General features: G+C 51.6%; 1 protein-coding gene across 2 annotated transcripts in view; it reads left to right on the top strand.

The window, feature by feature from the left end:
- KLHL25 (kelch like family member 25) overlaps nucleotides 1–16,905 on the top strand; it is a 55,535-nt gene that overhangs the window by 23,613 nt on the left and 15,017 nt on the right. Inside the window, exon 2 of one of the 2 annotated variants that reach the window (XM_019945918.3) lies at nucleotides 14,962–16,766. In XM_019945918.3, the coding sequence (XP_019801477.1) occupies nucleotides 14,973–16,742 (1,770 nt within the window). In that variant the 5' untranslated portion in view covers nucleotides 14,962–14,972 and the 3' untranslated portion in view covers nucleotides 16,743–16,766. Of the gene's footprint in view, nucleotides 1–11,034; nucleotides 16,767–16,905 lie in introns of those variants that run through there. The other variant, XM_073801377.1, reaches the window with a different exon arrangement.

The following is a 16,905-nucleotide window of genomic DNA, read 5'->3' as shown; positions in this document are numbered from 1 at the left end:
ATGTATGTTCCTATTCCCATTTTCTTAATTGTTTTGGGTTCGTTATTGTAGGTCTTTTCCTTCTCTTGTGTTTCTTGCCTAGAGAAGTTCCTTTAGCATTTGTTGTAAAGGTGGCTTGGTGGTGCTGAAGTCTCTCAGCTTTTGCTTGTCTGTAAAGGTTTTAATTTCTCCATCAAATCTGAATGAGATCCTTGCTGGGTAGAGTAATCTTGGTTGCAGGTTTTTCTCCTTCATCACTTTAAATATGTTCTGCAAGTCCCTTCTGGCTTGCAGAATGTCTGCTGATATTATGGGGTTTAACCTTATGGGGATTCCCTTATGTGTTATTTGTTGTTTTTCCCTTGCTGCTTTTAATATGTTTTCTTTGTATTTAATTTTTGACAGTTTGATTAGTATGTTTCTTGGCGTATTTCTCCTTGGATTTATACTGTATGGGACTCTCTGTGCTTCCTGGACTTGATTAACTCTTTCCTTTCCCATATTAGCGAAGTTTTCAACTATAATCTCTTCAAATATTTTCTCAGTCCCTTTCTTTTTCTCTTCTTCTTCTGGAACCCCTATAATTCGAATGTTGGTGTGTTTAATGTTGTCCCAGAGGTCTCTGAGACTGTCCTCAGTTCTTTTCATTCTGTTTTTTTTATTCTGCTCTCTAGTAGTTATTTCCACTATTTTATCTTCCAGGTCACTTATGCGTTCTTCTGCCTCAGTTATTCTGCTATTGATCCCATCTAGAGTATTTTTAGTTTCATTTATTGTGTTGTTCATCATTGTTTGTTTCATCTTTAGTTCTTCTAGGTCCTTGTTAAATGTTTCTTGCATTTTCTCTATTCTGTTTCCAAGATTTTGGATCATCTTTACTATCATTATTCTGAATTCTTTTTCAGGTAGACTGCCTATTTCCTCTTCATTTGTTAGGTCTGGTGGGATTTTGTCTTACTCCTTCATCTGCTGTGTGTTTTTCTGTCTTCTCATTTTGCTTATCTTACTGTATTTGGGGTCTCCTTTTTGCAGGCTGCAGGTTTGTAGTTCCCGTTGTCTTTGGTGTCTGCCCCCAGTGGCTAAGGTTGGTTCAGTGGATTGTGTAGGCTTCCTGGTGGAGTAGACTAGTGCCTTTGTTCTGGTGGATGAGGCTGGATCTTGTCTTTCTGCTGGGCAGGTCCATGTCTGGTGGTGTGTTTTGCGGTGTCTGTGGACTTATTATTATTTTAGGCAGCCTCTCTGCTAATGGGGTGGGGTTGTGTTCCTGTTTTTCTAGTTGTTTGGCATAGGGTGTCCAGCACTATAGCTTGCTGGTCGTTGAGTGAAGCTGGGTGTTGGTGTTGGGATGGAGATCTCTGGGAGATTTTTGCTGTTTGATATTACGTGGAGCTGGGAGGTCTCTTGTGGACCAGTGTCCTGAAGTTGGCTCTCCCACCTCAGAGGCACTGCACTGACTCCTGGCTGCTGCACCAAGAGCCTGTTCTCCACACAGCTCAGAATAAAAGGGAGAAAAAGTAGAAAGAAAGAATTAGAAGAAAGAAAGAGAGGAGGGAGGGAGGGAGGGAGGGAGGAAGCAAAAAAGAAAGATGATAACGTAAAATAAAATAAAATATAATAAAGTTATTAAAATAAAAAATAATTATTAAGAAACAAAACGGACGGATAGAACCCTAGGACAAATGGCGGAAGCAAAGCTATACAGACAAAATCTCACACATAAGCATACCACATACACACTCACAAAAATAGGAAAATGGGAAAAAATCATAAATCTTGCTCTCAAAGTCCACCTCCTCAATTTGGGATGATTCGTTGTCTATTCATGTATTCCACAGATGCAGTGTACATCAAGTTGATGTGGAGCTTTAATCCGCTGCTTCTGAGGCTACTGGGAGAGATTTCCCTTTCTCTTCTTTGTTCGCACAGCTCCCAGGGTTCAGCTTTGGATTTGGCCCCGCTTCTGGGTGTAGGTTGCCGGAGGGCATCTGTTCTTCGGTCAGATAGGACGGGGTTAAAGGAGCAGCTGCTTCGGGGAGTCTGGTTCACTTAGGCCGGGGGAGGGAGGGGCACGGACTGTGGGCGAGCCTCCGGCGGCAGAGGCCGGCATGACGCTGCACCAGCCTGAGGCACGTCGTGCGTTCTCCCGGGGAAGTTGTCCCTGGATCCCGGGACCCTGGCAGTGGCGGGCTGCACAGGCTCCCCGGAAGGGGGGTGTGGATAGTGATCTGTGCTCGCACACAGGCTTCTTGGTGGCGACAGCAGCAGACTTAGCGTCTCATGCCCGTCTCTGGGGTCCGCGCTTTTAGCCGGAGCTCCTTTAAGCAGAGCTCTTTACCCCCTCTCCTCGCGCACCAGGAACCAAAGAGGGATGAAAAAGTCTCTTGCCTCTTCGGCAGGTCCACACTTTTCCCTGGACTCCCTCCCGGCTAAACGTGGTGCAGTAACCCTCTGCAGGCTGTGTTCACGCCGCCAAACCCAGTCCTCTCCCAGCGCTCCGACCTAAGCCCGAGCCTCAACTCCCAGTCCCGCCCGGCCCGGCGGGTGAGCAGACAAGCCTCTCGGGCTGGTGAGTGCTGGTTGGCACCGATCCTCTGTGCGGAATCTCTCTGCTTTGCCCTCCGCACCCCTGTTGCTGTGCTCTCCCCCGCAGCTCCGAAGCTTCCCCCTCTGCCACCCGCAGTCTCCGCCCGCGAAGGGGCTTCTTAGTGTGTGGAAACCTTTCCTCCTTCACAGCTCCCTCCCACTGGTGCAGGTCCCGTCCCTATCCTTTTGTCTCTGTTTATTCTTTTTTCTTTTGCCCTACCCAGGTACGTGGGGAGTTTCTTGCCTTTTGGGAGGTCTGAGGTCTTCTGCCAGCGTTCAGTAGGTGTTCTGTAGGAGTTGTTCTACATGTAGGTGTATTTGTGGTGTATCTGTGGGGAGGAAGGTGATCTCCGCGTCTCACTCTTCTGCCATCTTCCCTTCGTCCCCTGTCTTTTCATTTTGTTTATGGTTTCCTTTGCTGTGCAGAAGCTTTTACGTTTAATTAGATCCCATTTATTTTTTTATTTTTTTATTTTCAGTAGGAGGTGGATCCAAAAAGTATTGCTGTGATTTATGTCAAAGAGTGTTCTGCCTTTGTTTTCCTCTAAGAGTTTTATAGTGTCCAGCCTTACATTTAGGTCTTTGATCCATTTTGAATTTATTTTTGTGTATGGTATTAGAGAATGTTCTAATTTCATTCTTTTACACGTAGCTGTCCGGTGTTCCCAGCATCGCTTATTGAAGAGGCTGTCTTCTCTCCATTGTATATTCTTGCCTCCTTGGTCATAGATTAGTTGACCATAGGTGCATGGGTTTATTTCTGGGCTTTGTATCCTGTTCCATTGAGCTATATTTCTGTTTTTGTGCCAGTACCATACTGTTTTGATGACTGTAGCTTTGTAGTAGTCTGAAGTCTGGGAGCCTGATTCCTCCAGTTCCATTTTTCTTTCTCAGGATTGGTTTGGCTATTGGGGGTCTTTTGTGTCTCCATACAAATTTAAAAAATTTTTGTTCTAGTTCTGTGAAAAGTGCCATTGGTAATTTGATAGGGATTGTGTTGAATCTATAGATTGCCTTGGGTAGTATAGTCATTTTGACAATATTGATTCTTCCAATGCAAGAACATGGTGTATCTTTCCATGTGTTTGTGTCATCTTCGATTTCTTTCATTAGTGTCTTATTGTTTTCAGAGTACAGGCAGGTCTCTTGTTTCCTTAGGTAGATTTATTCCTAGGTGTTTTATTCTTTTTGATGTGATGGTAAATGGGATTGTTTCCTTAATTTCTCTTTTTGGATCTTTTGTTGTTAGCATATAGAAATGCAACAGATTTCTGTGTATTAATTTTCTTCCTTTTTTAAAATAAATTTATTTATTTATTATTGGGTCTTTGTTGCTGCACGTGGGCTTTCTCTAGTTGTGGCGAGTGGGGGCTACTCTTCGTTGCAGTGCACGTGCTTCTCATTGTGATGGCTTCTCTTGTTGTGGAGCATGGGCTGTAGGCGCGTGGGCTTCAGTAATTGTGGCACGAGGGCTCAGTAGTTGTGGCTCGCAGGCTGTAGAGTGCAGGCTCAGTAGTTGTGGCCCACGGACTTAGTTCCTCCACGGCATGTGGGATTTTCCTGGACCAGGGATCGAACTCATGTTCCCTGCATTGGCAGGTGGATTCTCACCCACTGCACCACCAGGGAAGTCCTGTATTAATTTTCTATCCTGCAACTTTACCGAATTCATTGATAAGCTCTTGTAGTTTTCTCATAGCATCTTTAGGATTTTCTATGTATAGTATCATGTCATCTGCAAACAGTGACAGTTTTATTTCTTCTTTTCCACTTTGGATTCCTTTTCTTTTTCTTCTCTGATTGCTGTGGTTAGGACTTCCAAAACTACATTGAATAAAAGTGGTGAGAGTGGACATCTTGTCTAGTTCCTGATCTTAGAGGGAATGCTTTCATCTTTTCACTATTGAGAATGATGTTAGCTGTGGGTTTGCCGTATATGGCCTTTATTATGTTGAGGTAAGTTCCCTCTGTGCCCACTTTCTGGAGACTTTTTATCATAAATGGGTGTTAAATTTTGTCAAAAGCTTTTTCTGCATCTATTGAGATGATCACATGGTTTTTATTCTTCAGTTTGTTAATGTGGTATATCATACTGATTGATTTGTGGATATCGAAGAATCCTTGCATCCCAGGGATAAATCCCATTTGATCATGGTGTATGATCCTTTTAATGTGTTGTTGGATTCTGTTTGCTAGTATTTTGTTGAGGATTTTTGCGTCTATATTCATCAGTGATACTGGTCTGTAATTTTCTTTTTTTGTAGTATCTCTGTCTGGTTTTGATATCAGGGTGATGGGTGGCCTTGTAGAATGAGTTTGGGAGTGTTCCTTCCTCTGCAATGTTTTGGAAGAGTTTGGGAAGGATGGGTGTTAGCTCTTCTCTAAATGTTTGATAGAATTCACCTGTGAAGCCGTCTGGTCCTGGACTTTTGTTTGTTGGTAGTGTTAAAATCACTGTTCCAATTTCATTACTTGTGGTCTGTTCATATTTTCTATTTCTGGTTCAGTTTTTGAAGATTGTACCTTTCTAAGAATTTGTCCATTTCTTCTAGGTTGTCCATTTTAGTAGCATGTGGTTGTTTGTAGTAGTCTCATGATCTTTTTGTACTTCTGTGGTGTCCATTGTAAGTTCTCCTTTTTCATTTCTGATTTTATTGATTTGAGCCCTCTCCCTTTTTTTCTCAAAGAGTCTGGCTAAAGGTTTATCAATTTTGTTTATCTTTTAAAGGAATCCGCTTTTTGTTTCATTGATCTTTTCTATTGTTTTTTTCTCTATTTCATTTATTTCTGGTCTCGATTACTTCTTGGCCTTTTGGCTAAGATCAAGTGTATTTTTGCTCTGATCTTCATCATTTCTTTTTTTCCAACTTTGGGTTTTGTTTCATCTTTCTCTAGTTGCTTTGGCTGTAAGTTTAGGTTGTGTATTTGAGATTTTTTTTGTTTCCTGAGTTAAGATTTTATTGCTATAAACTTCCCTCTTAGAACTGTTAGCTGCATCCCATAGGTTTTGGATCATCATGCTTTCATTTTCGTTTGTCTCTAGGTATTTTTTGATTTCCTCTTTGATTTCTTCAGTGATCCATTGATTGATTAGTAAGATATTGTTTAACCTCCACATGTTTGTGTTTTTTACAGTTTTCTTTTTTCCTGTAATTGACTTCTAATCGCATAGTGTTGTGGTCAGAAAAGATGCTTGATATGATTTCGATTTTCTTAAATTTACCAAGGCTTGATTTGTGACCCAAGATGTGATCTCTCCTGGAGAATGTACCATGTGCACTTGAGAAGAAAGTGTATTCTGTTGCTTTTGGATGCAGTGTTCTATAAATATCAGTTAAGTCCATCTGGTCTAATGTGTCATTTAAGGCCTGTGTTTCCGTATTGATTTTCTGTCTGGATGATCTGTCCAATGATGAAAGTGGGGTGTTAAAGTCTCCCACTATTATTGTGTTACTGTCAGTTTCTCTTTTTATGGCTGTTAGTATTTGCCTTATATATTGAGGTGCTCCTGTGTTGTGTGCATATATATTTACAATTGTTATATCTTCTTCTTGGATTGATCCCTTGATCATTATGTAGTGACCTTCCTTGTCTCTTGTAACAGTCTTTATTTTAAACTCTATTTTGTCTGATATGAGTATTGCTACTCCAGCTTTCTTCTGATTTCTACTTGCATGGAATACCTTTTTCCATCCCCTCACTTTGTTTGTACATGTCCCTAGATCTGAAGTGTGTCTCTTGTAGACAGTAGAAATATGGATATTGTTTTTGTATCCATTCAGCCAGTCTATGTCTTTTGGTTGGAGCATTTAATCCATTTACATTTAAGGTAATTATCAATATGTATGTTCTTATTGCCATTTTGTTAATTGTTTTGGGTTTGTTTTTGAAGGTCTTTTTTCTTCCCTTCCTCTTTTGTTCTTTTATGATGTGATGTCTATCTTTAGTGTTGTATTTGGATTGCTTTTTCTTTTTTGTGTGTGTTTCTATTGTAGATTTTTGGTTTGTGGTTCCCATGAGGTTTTGTTATAGCAGTCTATATGTATACCAGATTGTTTTAAATTGCTGGTCTCTTAATTTCCAATGCATTTCCAGTATCCTGCATTTGTATTCTTATTTTCTCACAATTGCTGGCTTTGATGTTATATTTGTGTGTAGATGTTTACTTTATGTTTGCCTTTACTGGTGAGCTTTCCCATTCACAATTTTCTTGATTCTATTGTAGTTGTGGCCATTTATTTTCCACTTAGAGAAGTTTCTTTAGGATTTGTTTTAAAGCTGGTTTGGTGGTGCTGAGCTCTCTTAGCTTTTGGTTGTCTGTAAAGCTTTTGATTTCTCCATCAAATATGAATGAGAGCCTTGCTGGATAGAGTATTCTTGGTTGTAGATTTTTCCCTTTCATCAGTTTAAATATATGGTGCCACTCCTTTCAGGCTTGCAGAATTTCTGCTGAAAAATCAACTGAAAACCTTATGGGGATTACCTTGTATGTTACTTGTTTCTTTTCCCTCATGGCTTTTAATATTCTTCCTTTGTCTTTCATTTTTGTCGGTTTGATTAATATGAGTCTCATCATGTTCCTCATTGGGTTTATCTTATATGGGACTCTGTGCTTCCTGGATTTGAGTGTTTCCTTTCTCATGTTAGGGAAGTTTTCAGCTATTATCTCTTCAAATATTTTCTCACGTTCTTTCTCTCTTTTCCTTCTGGGACTCCTTAATGCAAATGTTTGTGTGTTTAATAGTGTTCCAGAGGTCTCTGAGACTGACCTTATTTCTTTTCATTTTTTTTCTTTATTCTGTTCCACAGCTGTGATTTCCACCACTCTGTCTTTCAGTCAGCTATTCATTCTTCTGCCTCAGTTATTCTGCTAGTGATTCCTCTAGTGTATTTTTCATTCCAGTTATTGTATTGTTCATCTCTGTTTGTTTGTTCTTTAAGTCTTCTAGCTTTTTGTTAATCATCTCTTGTATCGTCTCAATCCGTGCCTCCATTCTTTTTCTAAGATCTTGGATCATCCTTACTATCATTACTCTAAATTCTCTTTCGGGTAGGTTACCTATCTCCACTTCATTTAGTTGTTCTTGTGGGTTTTTGTCTTCTTCCTTCGTCTGGAACGTATTTATCTACCATCTCATTTTGTCTGACTTTCTGTGTTTGTGGTTTCCTTTCTGCTGGCTGCAGGATCATAGCTCCTCTTGCTTTTGGTGTCTTCCCCTTGGTGGGTGAAGTTGGTCCTGGTGTTTGTGCAGGCTTCCTGGTGGGAGGGACTGGTGCCTGCCCACTGGTGGGTTCAGCTGGGTCTTGTCCCTGTAGTCGGCAGGGCTGTGTCAAGTGGTGTGGTTAGAGGTGGCTGTGAGCTCCGTACGGCTTTAGGCAGCCTGTCTGCTGATGGGTGGGGCTGTTCCTATCCTGCTGTTTGTTTGGCCTGAGGCATTCCAGCACTAGAGCCTGCAGGCTGTTTGGTAGGGCCAGGTCTTGATGCCAAAAGAGTGACCTCCAGGAGAGGTAATGCTGATCAGTATTCTCTGGGGCCTCTGCCACCAGTGTCCTTGCTCCCTCGTCAGTCAGCCACAGCCTCCCCCTGCCTCCCCAGGACACCCTCCAAGACTCATAGGTAGGTCGAGCCTGGGCTTCTGTGGAGTTACTGCTTTGGGCTGGGTCCCAGTGTACGTGAAGTCTTGTGTGCGCCCTCTAAGAGTGGACCCTGTTTGCCCCAGTCCTGTGGAGTTCCTGCACTCAAGCCCCACTGGCTTGCAAAGCCAAATGCTCTGGGGGTTCCTCCTCCTGATGTCAGATCCTCAGGCTGGGGAACCTGACATGGGGCTCAGGACTCTCACTCCTGTGGGAGAGCCTCTGTGATATAATTATTTTCCAATTTGTGGGTCACCCACGTGGTGGGTATGTGATTTGATTATGTCGTGGAAGCCTCCCTCCTACCATCTTGTTGTGGCTCCTTCTTTGTCTTTGAATCTGAAATATCTTTTTTTTTTGGTAGGTCCCTGTCTTTTTTGTTGATGGCTGTTCAGCCGTTAGTTGTGATTTTGGTGTTTTCATGAGAGGAGGTAGGCTCAGGTCCTTCTACTCCACCATGTTTTCCAGAAGAGAGGGGCTTCCTTTAGTTTGGATGCTTGTTGCCTCTTTCTCCAGCGTGTGCTGGCTGTTATCCCCTTGATATGGGGTGTGCAGGTGCCGTGGCCCTCGTGCGCTCCCGGGATGGCGGGGGCAGTGCTGGGTGCCTGTCCGCAGGTCTCGTAGTAGTAGCTGCTCTCCGTGTATTCCTGGGAGACTGGGGGCAGCGCTTGGCACCCACTTGCGCGTCTCATAGCAGCGACTCACGCCCACCCCTGGAACTCTGGTAGGCGGTGTCGTGTTGCCTGGGAGCGCTCACAGGGAAAGAAGCTCTTTTGGTGGTCCAACTCCTCTCTTCATGCCCCCTCCCCGTAATGGCACCTTGCCTCTCCGGCAGGCCCAGGCTTCTTCCAAGTACCCCCTCAGTGTCCACACTCCAGCCTCTTCAGACTGTCTCCATGCAGCCATGCCCGGTCCTCTCCCTGGGTCTGACCTCTGAAGCCTGAGCTTTAGCACCCAGCCCCCACCTGCACCGAAAGATGAGAGTCTCAGGCTGGGGAGCGCAGGGTGGCGGTGCCCACCCTCTCTGCAGGTTACTCTCCGTTTTGCCTTCCGCAGACCAGTTGCTGCACTCTCCTCCGAGGCTCTGAAGCTCCCCCTCCGTCCAGGCTCATCTCCCTGCCAGTGAGGAGACTTCTCAAGCTGCGGAAATCTTTCCTCCTTCACAGCTCCCGCCTTGGGGCGCAAGCCCCATCCCGATTTCTTTCTTTTTCTTTTTCCGTTCGTCCTATGCAGTTACATGGAGGTTTCCTTGCCCTTTCGGAAGTCTGAGGCCTTCTGCCGGCGTTCAGTAGGTGTTCTGTGCGCGTTGTTCCACTTGTAGGTGTATTTTTAATGTTTTTGTGGGAGCAGGTGAGCTCCCCAGCCTGTTCCTCTGCCATCTTGATCCCACCCCTTCTATCTGGTGCGTTTTAACCTCTTTCCTGTAGGTAAGGACTGCCGTCGGGGAAGCGGAGCTGTTGTCGGAGGTGGATCAGTACCTCTTGGCAGGATAATAAATTGCTCGTCAGGAGCATGGCAGTGTCATGCAGTTAATTTATGTGCCTTAAATCCATCAAAACCTGGGATGACGCTTAGGTCATCAAAATAGTCCTGAGATACGTACAGCTTGAGAGTGTCCGATTTTGGGGGGCTCCCAAAGGCAGGGGGCCATGGAGACAGGCTTCCAAGAGTCTGGACGGACGTGACTGCACACACACTTTTGGTGCTCACCCTTCCTGCCACTGGGAACCTTTTGTCTTATATACTCTCTTTGGATCCCCCAGCCCCTGCATAGGGCTGGGTGTGTAACTGGTACTGAACACTGGAAATCACCTCATGAAACCCGTTCTTGGTGTCTAGGGTGGCCTCCCCTGGAGGTGGAAAGGGTGGCAGGACTCGCATAGCTAAGACCCCTTACTAAGGCCAGCAGTCCTGATCCCTGATTCAGGAACTGACGTCCCAGTGATCCTTTTACTAGTTGGGACTCCTGGTGGCAAGTGACAGAAAGGAAGGGGGCGGACTGGCTCGGGTCAGCAGGCATGAGGGCCCCGCTCTCCTCCTCTGTGCAGCTCCCACCTCGGGCAGCACTTCCGCTCCCAGCATCGGTTCAGTCTGTCAGCAGCCCCAGGAACAGAGCTGGCCTCACCCCCTGCAGCTGAGTAAACATCGTAGACTAGAGTCTCCTGGGCCCATCCTGGGTGTGGGGCCCGTCAGAGTCTCCTGGGCCCATCCTGGGTGTGGGGCCCGTCAGAGTCTCCTGGGCCCATCCTGGGTGTGGGGCCCGTCAGAGTCTCCTGGGCCCATCCTGGGTGTGGGGCCTGTCAGAGTCTCCTGGGCCCATCCTGGGTGTGGGCCCGTCACAATGGCTGGGAGGATGCTGGAGCCCAGGGATGCACCACTTTGGCCAGCCCAGTGCCCTGCCTTGGATCCCGTGTCTAAACAGCCTGGAGTGGAGGAGGGTGGTTCCTGAGAACAGCTGGATGTTGGGGCAAGCAGGAGGGGGCCGTGCTGGCTTGCGTGTCCGCCACGCCCGCCCATGGTCACACCTACCTCGGCAGCATCCACCGCCGTCTCAGCCTGCATCTCCTCTGGGCCTGGAGAAGGGCAGCTGGGCGAGCACCGCAGCGGATGTTAGTGAGGTGAGCTTTATGCACCATATGCGTCTTAGCTTCGTCATTGAGTCCAGTCAAGTGGTCACTCTGTGCCGGGTCCCATCAGCACCACACACGGTCCCTGCCTTCAGGGGCCAGAGATGCAGGAGGCAGATAAGCGCATGATGCTAAGTTGTGACGGGTGCTGCGAAGGCAGAAGTAGGGGAGGTGTGGGAGGGGGTGACCTCAACAAGGTGGCCGCTCTCAGGAGGCGCGAGAGTGAGCCACTCAGGAAAAATGGGGTGGGCAGGGGCGCATTCCAGGCAGAAGAACAGCACGTGAAAAGGTCCTGAGGCCAGTGACAAGCCCGGCGCAGCCTGAGGGGCAGCTCTTTGGGACGTGGCAGGATGTGAGGACACAGGGGTAGCCAGTGGAGACCTGGAGGCCACAGTAGGGACCTGGGATTTTACTGAGGGTGCTGGGACGGCCCTGGAGAGTTTTGAGCTGGGCGTGGTGTGATCCAGGTGATGCTGTTTAAAAGGTTCTGGTGTCTGGATGAATTCAGACCCTGGGGAGCACAAGCAGAAGCAGAGGCTGGTGAGGGGCGTTTCTGTTAGCCCAGGGGAGAGACGGGTTGGGGGGAGGGTCAGGCCCAGGGCTTGTGTAGGAGGCGCGGCCACAGGACATGTGGTGGCCTGGTTGTTGGGATGATGGGATGTGAGCACCAAGGAGCGTGTTGGTGGCATTTCCCAGATCGGGGGAGGAGCAGGTTTGGGGGAAATGCTGGACATGTTACGGCTGAGGTAATGCTTCGGCTTCCGGGTATATTTCTGGTGGAGGTGAGTAGCCTGAGGTGGGGCACGGCGTCCAGGGCCCCTGGCTTTCAGGCCTGTCCTCCCACACTGCTGGCCTGGAGCTGAAGGGCAGCCCTGGGCACCCGTGGGCCTGGGTGGAGACTCGATTCACAGTCTCTGCAGCCCCCTCCCTGTGTCTGGGCCTCTGCCTCCTTGTCTGTTAACTGGGGCCAGTGAGATTCTCCAACCCCCCCAGAATCCTGGTGCTTCGGGGCTGTCCCTGGAAGACTGGCTCAGGTCTGGGCGCCTCCTGGGAGGAGGCGGGACAGACGGGGAGGCGGCCCTCCTGGCAGGTGCTGCTGCTCTCGGCTCTGCTCAGAGGAGCCTGGGCCGGCAGCCGTCTGGGGGTGGGAACCCGCTTGGGTGTGTCCGTGCGTCGCGGGCCCTCGGCCGGGGCGGGAGTTGGCGTCAGCGGGCAGGCATCCTGGTGCTGAGCGAGACAGAGTCAGCTCAGGGGCCCCGGGCTGCCCACTTAACTTGACCTCATTCTCAGGGCAAACGTGGCTGCTCTGTTGGGGTTTGCCCTGCTTTTTGGCACCTTCTCAGTCTTTGAGTCCTGCTTCGTCCTGCCCTTAACGCCCTCCAAAGGGAGTCTCCCCCTGAATCCCTCCTAGGGCGGCCCTGTTAGCAGCCCCCCAGAGTGGAGGGGGGCCCAGCCCATTCCCACAGCCTCAGTGCCAGCTGCTTCAGCATGGACCTGGGCCCGCAAGGGAGGGAAGCGTGCCACGCGGGGCCAGAAAACCCAAGAGGGCCTTCGCCTGACGGGCTGAGAGTGTGTGTCCACATGTGACTGTGGGAGGAAAGCAGGGCCGTCCACTCTCTGGCTAGCCCCAGGGCCAGGCCCTGTGGGCAGCCTCTGAGCCTACTGCCCCCCAGGAGCAGCTACTAGTGACGTCCTGTTTGCACGGCAGAGAGCTGGCATTCCAACCCGGGGCTGTCTGTAAAGTGAGTCCAGGAGGAGCTGGGCACCATGCATGGGTGTGCAAGCCCCAGCATTCAAGGCTACGTCCACGTGGAGCTCAGAAGCAGCCTGGTTTCCTGGCTGGGGTTGGGCACAGGGCGAGGGCAGTGAGGTGCTCAGGGGCCCAGAGCAGGTGGGGCCTGTGGAACAGCAGGAACCGAGGTCAAGCCTCAGCATCAGGGCCCTGAACTGGAGACCTCGGAGCCAGTCCCCCAGGTGGCACACAGATCAAAGGCCACGTCCCTCCAACAGCCCAGACACACGGGAGCCGGATGGACAGTCACCAGGTGGATGGCCACATTTGGGAAAGTGCCCGGTGATCAAGGAGGCAGAAGCCAGAATGAGGATTTAGCTGTCACGTGAGATTTGGGGAGCTGTGCGGCAAGGCTGGAATTCAGGTTGGGCAATTCAGACCGGGGGGCGGGGGGCGCTTCTCAGGAAGCCTCTACGGCCAGGTCAGCGCAGTCTCTCATCTCTGCAGTGCCTGGCTCCAGGGCCAGGCTCGGGGGTCAAGCTCTGTAAACAATTGCCAACGAGTGAGGGACTCTCAGAGGCCTGAGCAGAGCAGGGACTTCGTCTCACAATAGAGAAAACTAAGTTGCAGAGGAGGGGAGAGGTGCCCTAGGGCAGGTGGTAGAGTGGGGACCACCGTGTACAGCCTGGACGTCGGGTGCAGCACTCTCCTGCCCCTGTGGGCTGCACACGGACCCCCTCAGGCGAACCTCTAACCTGGAGCTCAGTGCTCCGCGGTGGCAGGTTGCACTGAGGGACACTGACGGGTCATCGGCCCGCAGTCCGCCTGGAGCTCGGGGGCCAGAGCAGCAAGGCCAGGCCCAGCCCCTGTGTCTTCCCTGCCCCAGCCCGGGAGCAGGGGCGTTGCCCGGGCAGCTCTGATCACGTCACTCGGTGGCTTCCCTGGCTCTTTGCCAGGAGAGGAGTGAGCAAGGGAGAGAGCAGTGCACTTGGACAATAATTTACAATCCAGTGACGCATGAGATCGCAGCCTTCCTTTACCAGATTATTACTTAAGTACAAAATTGACTTGGAGTGGGGAGTGGGGGGAGTTTACACTTCTGAAAATAAAAATGAAACAGAAGGGGGTTTTTCTGGCCTCCTTACCAGTGGGAAGGAGGAAGCCCAGGCTTCTGGGGTCAGGACGCTGAATGCATTTTACTTTTTGGCCCCTTTCTCTTGAGGCCTAGGATCTTTGCCTGCCGTCTGAGCCTCTTTCCCATAGTACCACAGTGGGGTCTTGGGTCATGCCATCGGCCAGACTTTAATTCAAGTGCTTTGGAATCCCCACGTTCCAGCTGGCGACGAGCCTGTGTCTGTCTGCTCTGGGGACCCACACTCTGAGCCCCAAGTCCCGGGCCCGGCAGAGGACGCCAGACGAGGGGGCAGGTGGAGCGTTCACTGTGGCCCGGGAGCCTGGAGTCGCCTGTCGGGACCAGGGAGGCTCCGATGGCTACAGGTTTTCCTGCTGCTTTGGTTGAGGCAAATCTGGATTGCTTTAGCGTCCCGCCGTCACCCAGGACCTTGTCTTGGCCTCCCCTTGGGACCTCGGAATCGAGCAGGTGTCCAGAGGGTGAGCCACAGGCCAGCTGGCCTCATCTCCACACCTTGCTTATCGCAGCTGGGTCCGGAGGCCTCTGGAGAGCCCTGGATTTGCAGAATATGTCTATGCTGAGCGCTTGGGCTGTGACCGCAGTTCTTGGGGAACTTTCCAAGGGCAAGGGGTGTGAGGGGTGTGGCCAGGGCTGCTTGGAGCCCAGCTCAGGACAGGGTGCGCTGGGAGCAGAGGGGGGTGTAAGGCTCTGCTTGGGGTCTGTGGCTCCTTGGGAATGGCTTTCAAAAGTCTCCCTGCAGGAATCCCAGTCTCATTGGGCCAATGGGGGGTAGAGATTGGGCTGGAACCAGACAGCCCACAAGGGAATTCTGGCTGCAGCACGTGGGGCAGCCACTTTGCATCTCTGAGCCTTGGCTTCCCCGGCTGAAGAATGGGGCCACACAGTAGCAGCCCCGGACGGTGGAATGGGTCCAGAGCACATGCTCCTTAGCACTGCCCTGCTGGCTTCTTAACCAGGCTGGGGACACTATTGCACGTTCTAGCAACCACGGGAGGCAGCTGCAGCTCGAGGTCACCCAAGGAGGCTCGTATCCAGAGCTGGTGCAAAAGCGGTTGGTCTGAACCCCAGCCTCTACCACCTGAGTCGTCCTTGGCTGGCAGATTGAGGGGTGGGGCTTGGGCCGGGTTTGGCAGAGCTGAGCAGAGAGCAGGGGTGGAGGGGGCGGGCCGGCCATGCTTGGGGGCTGAGCGGGGAGCTGCGGGGGTGCCAGGCCCTGGCCCCTCTCACCTGTGGCCTTGTCCCCCCCCCGGCAGATTGGCTCAGCATGTCGGTCAGCGTCCATGAGACCCGCAAGTCGCGGAGCAGCACGGGCTCCATGAACATCACGCTGTTCCACAAGGCCTCGCACCCCGACTGCGTGCTGGCGCACCTCAACACGCTGCGCAAGCACCGCATGTTCACGGACGTCACGCTCTGGGCCGGCGACCGCGCCTTCCCCTGCCACCGCGCCGTGCTGGCCGCCTCCAGCCGCTACTTCGAGGCCATGTTCAGCCATGGCCTGCGGGAGAGCCGCGACGACACGGTCAACTTCCAGGACAACCTGCACCCCGAGGTGCTGGAGCTGCTGCTGGACTTTGCCTACTCATCCCGCATCGTCATCAACGAGGAGAACGCAGAGTCGCTGCTCGAGGCGGGTGACATGCTGCAGTTCCATGACGTGCGTGATGCAGCCGCCGAGTTCCTGGAGAAGAACCTGTTCCCGTCCAACTGCCTGGGCATGATGCTGCTGTCGGACGCCCACCAGTGCCGCCGGCTCTACGAGTTCTCGTGGCGCATGTGCCTGGTGCACTTCGAGGCCGTGAGGCAGAGCGAGGACTTCAACAGCCTGTCCAAGGACACCCTGCTGGACCTCATCTCGAGTGACGAGCTGGAGGCGGAGGACGAGCGTGTGGTCTTTGAGGCCATCCTGCAGTGGGTCAGGCACGACCTGGAGCGGCGCAAGGCCCACCTGCCCGAGCTGCTGCGCGGCGTGCGGCTGGCCCTGCTGCCATCCGACTGCCTGAAGGAGGCCGTGTCGGGTGAGGCCCTGCTCATGGCCGACGAGCGCACCCGGCTCATCGTGGACGAGGCGCTGCGCTGCAAGGCCCGCATCCTACAGAACGACGGCGTGGTCACCAGCCCCTGTGCCCGGCCGCGCAGGGCCGGACACACGCTGCTCATCCTCGGGGGCCAGACCTTCATGTGTGACAAGATCTACCAGGTGGACCACAAGGCCAAGGAGATCATCCCCAAGGCGGACCTGCCCAGCCCTCGCAAGGAGTTCAGCGCCTCGGCCATCGGCTGCAAGGTCTATGTGACCGGGGGCCGGGGCTCCGAGAACGGGGTCTCTAAGGACGTGTGGGTGTACAACACCGTCCACGAGGAGTGGTCCAAGGCGGCGCCCATGCTCATCGCCCGCTTCGGCCACGGCTCAGCCGAGCTGGAGAACTGCCTCTACGTGGTCGGAGGGCACACGTCCCTGGCTGGCGTCTTCCCGGCCTCGCCGTCTGTCTCCCTGAAGCAGGTGGAGAAGTACGACCCCGGGGCTAACAAGTGGACGATGGTGGCCCCGCTGAGGGATGGCGTCAGCAATGCCGCGGTCGTGAGCGCCAAGCTGAAGCTCTTTGTCTTCGGGGGGACCAGCATCCACCGGGACATGGTGTCCAAAGTCCAGTGCTACGACCCTGCAGAGAACCGGTGGACGATCAAGGCCGAGTGTCCCCAGCCTTGGCGGTACACCGCTGCCGCCGTCCTGGGCAGCCAGATATTCATCATGGGAGGCGACACGGAGTACACAGCTGCCTCGGCCTACCGCTTCGACTGCGAGACCAACCAGTGGACGCGGATCGGGGACATGACTGCCAAGCGCATGTCCTGCCACGCCCTGGCCTCGGGCAACAAGCTCTACGTGGTGGGGGGCTACTTCGGGACCCAGCGGTGTAAGACCCTGGACTGCTATGACCCCACCTCGGACACGTGGAACTGCATCACCACCGTGCCCTACTCGCTCATCCCCACGGCCTTCGTTAGCACCTGGAAGCACCTGCCCGCATGAGGCGCACCTGTAGAGCCCAACCAGGTGAGCCCCCGCACCCCAGGCCTGATCCCACCCCAGGTAAAGGCTGCATCTTCCACAGAAGGCCGGGCGAGGCAGGACAGCAGGTGACCGGGGGGCTCTGGGACCCTTTTTCAACTCTGGAGCTGGAGCCTGGCTCTGC

This window comes from Tursiops truncatus, chromosome 2 (genome assembly GCF_011762595.2).
Source record: "Tursiops truncatus isolate mTurTru1 chromosome 2, mTurTru1.mat.Y, whole genome shotgun sequence".
Taxonomy (NCBI): Eukaryota; Metazoa; Chordata; class Mammalia; order Artiodactyla; family Delphinidae; genus Tursiops; species Tursiops truncatus.
Note: the sequence above shows the minus strand (reverse complement) of the source record. Positions and strands in the feature narration are given on the sequence as shown.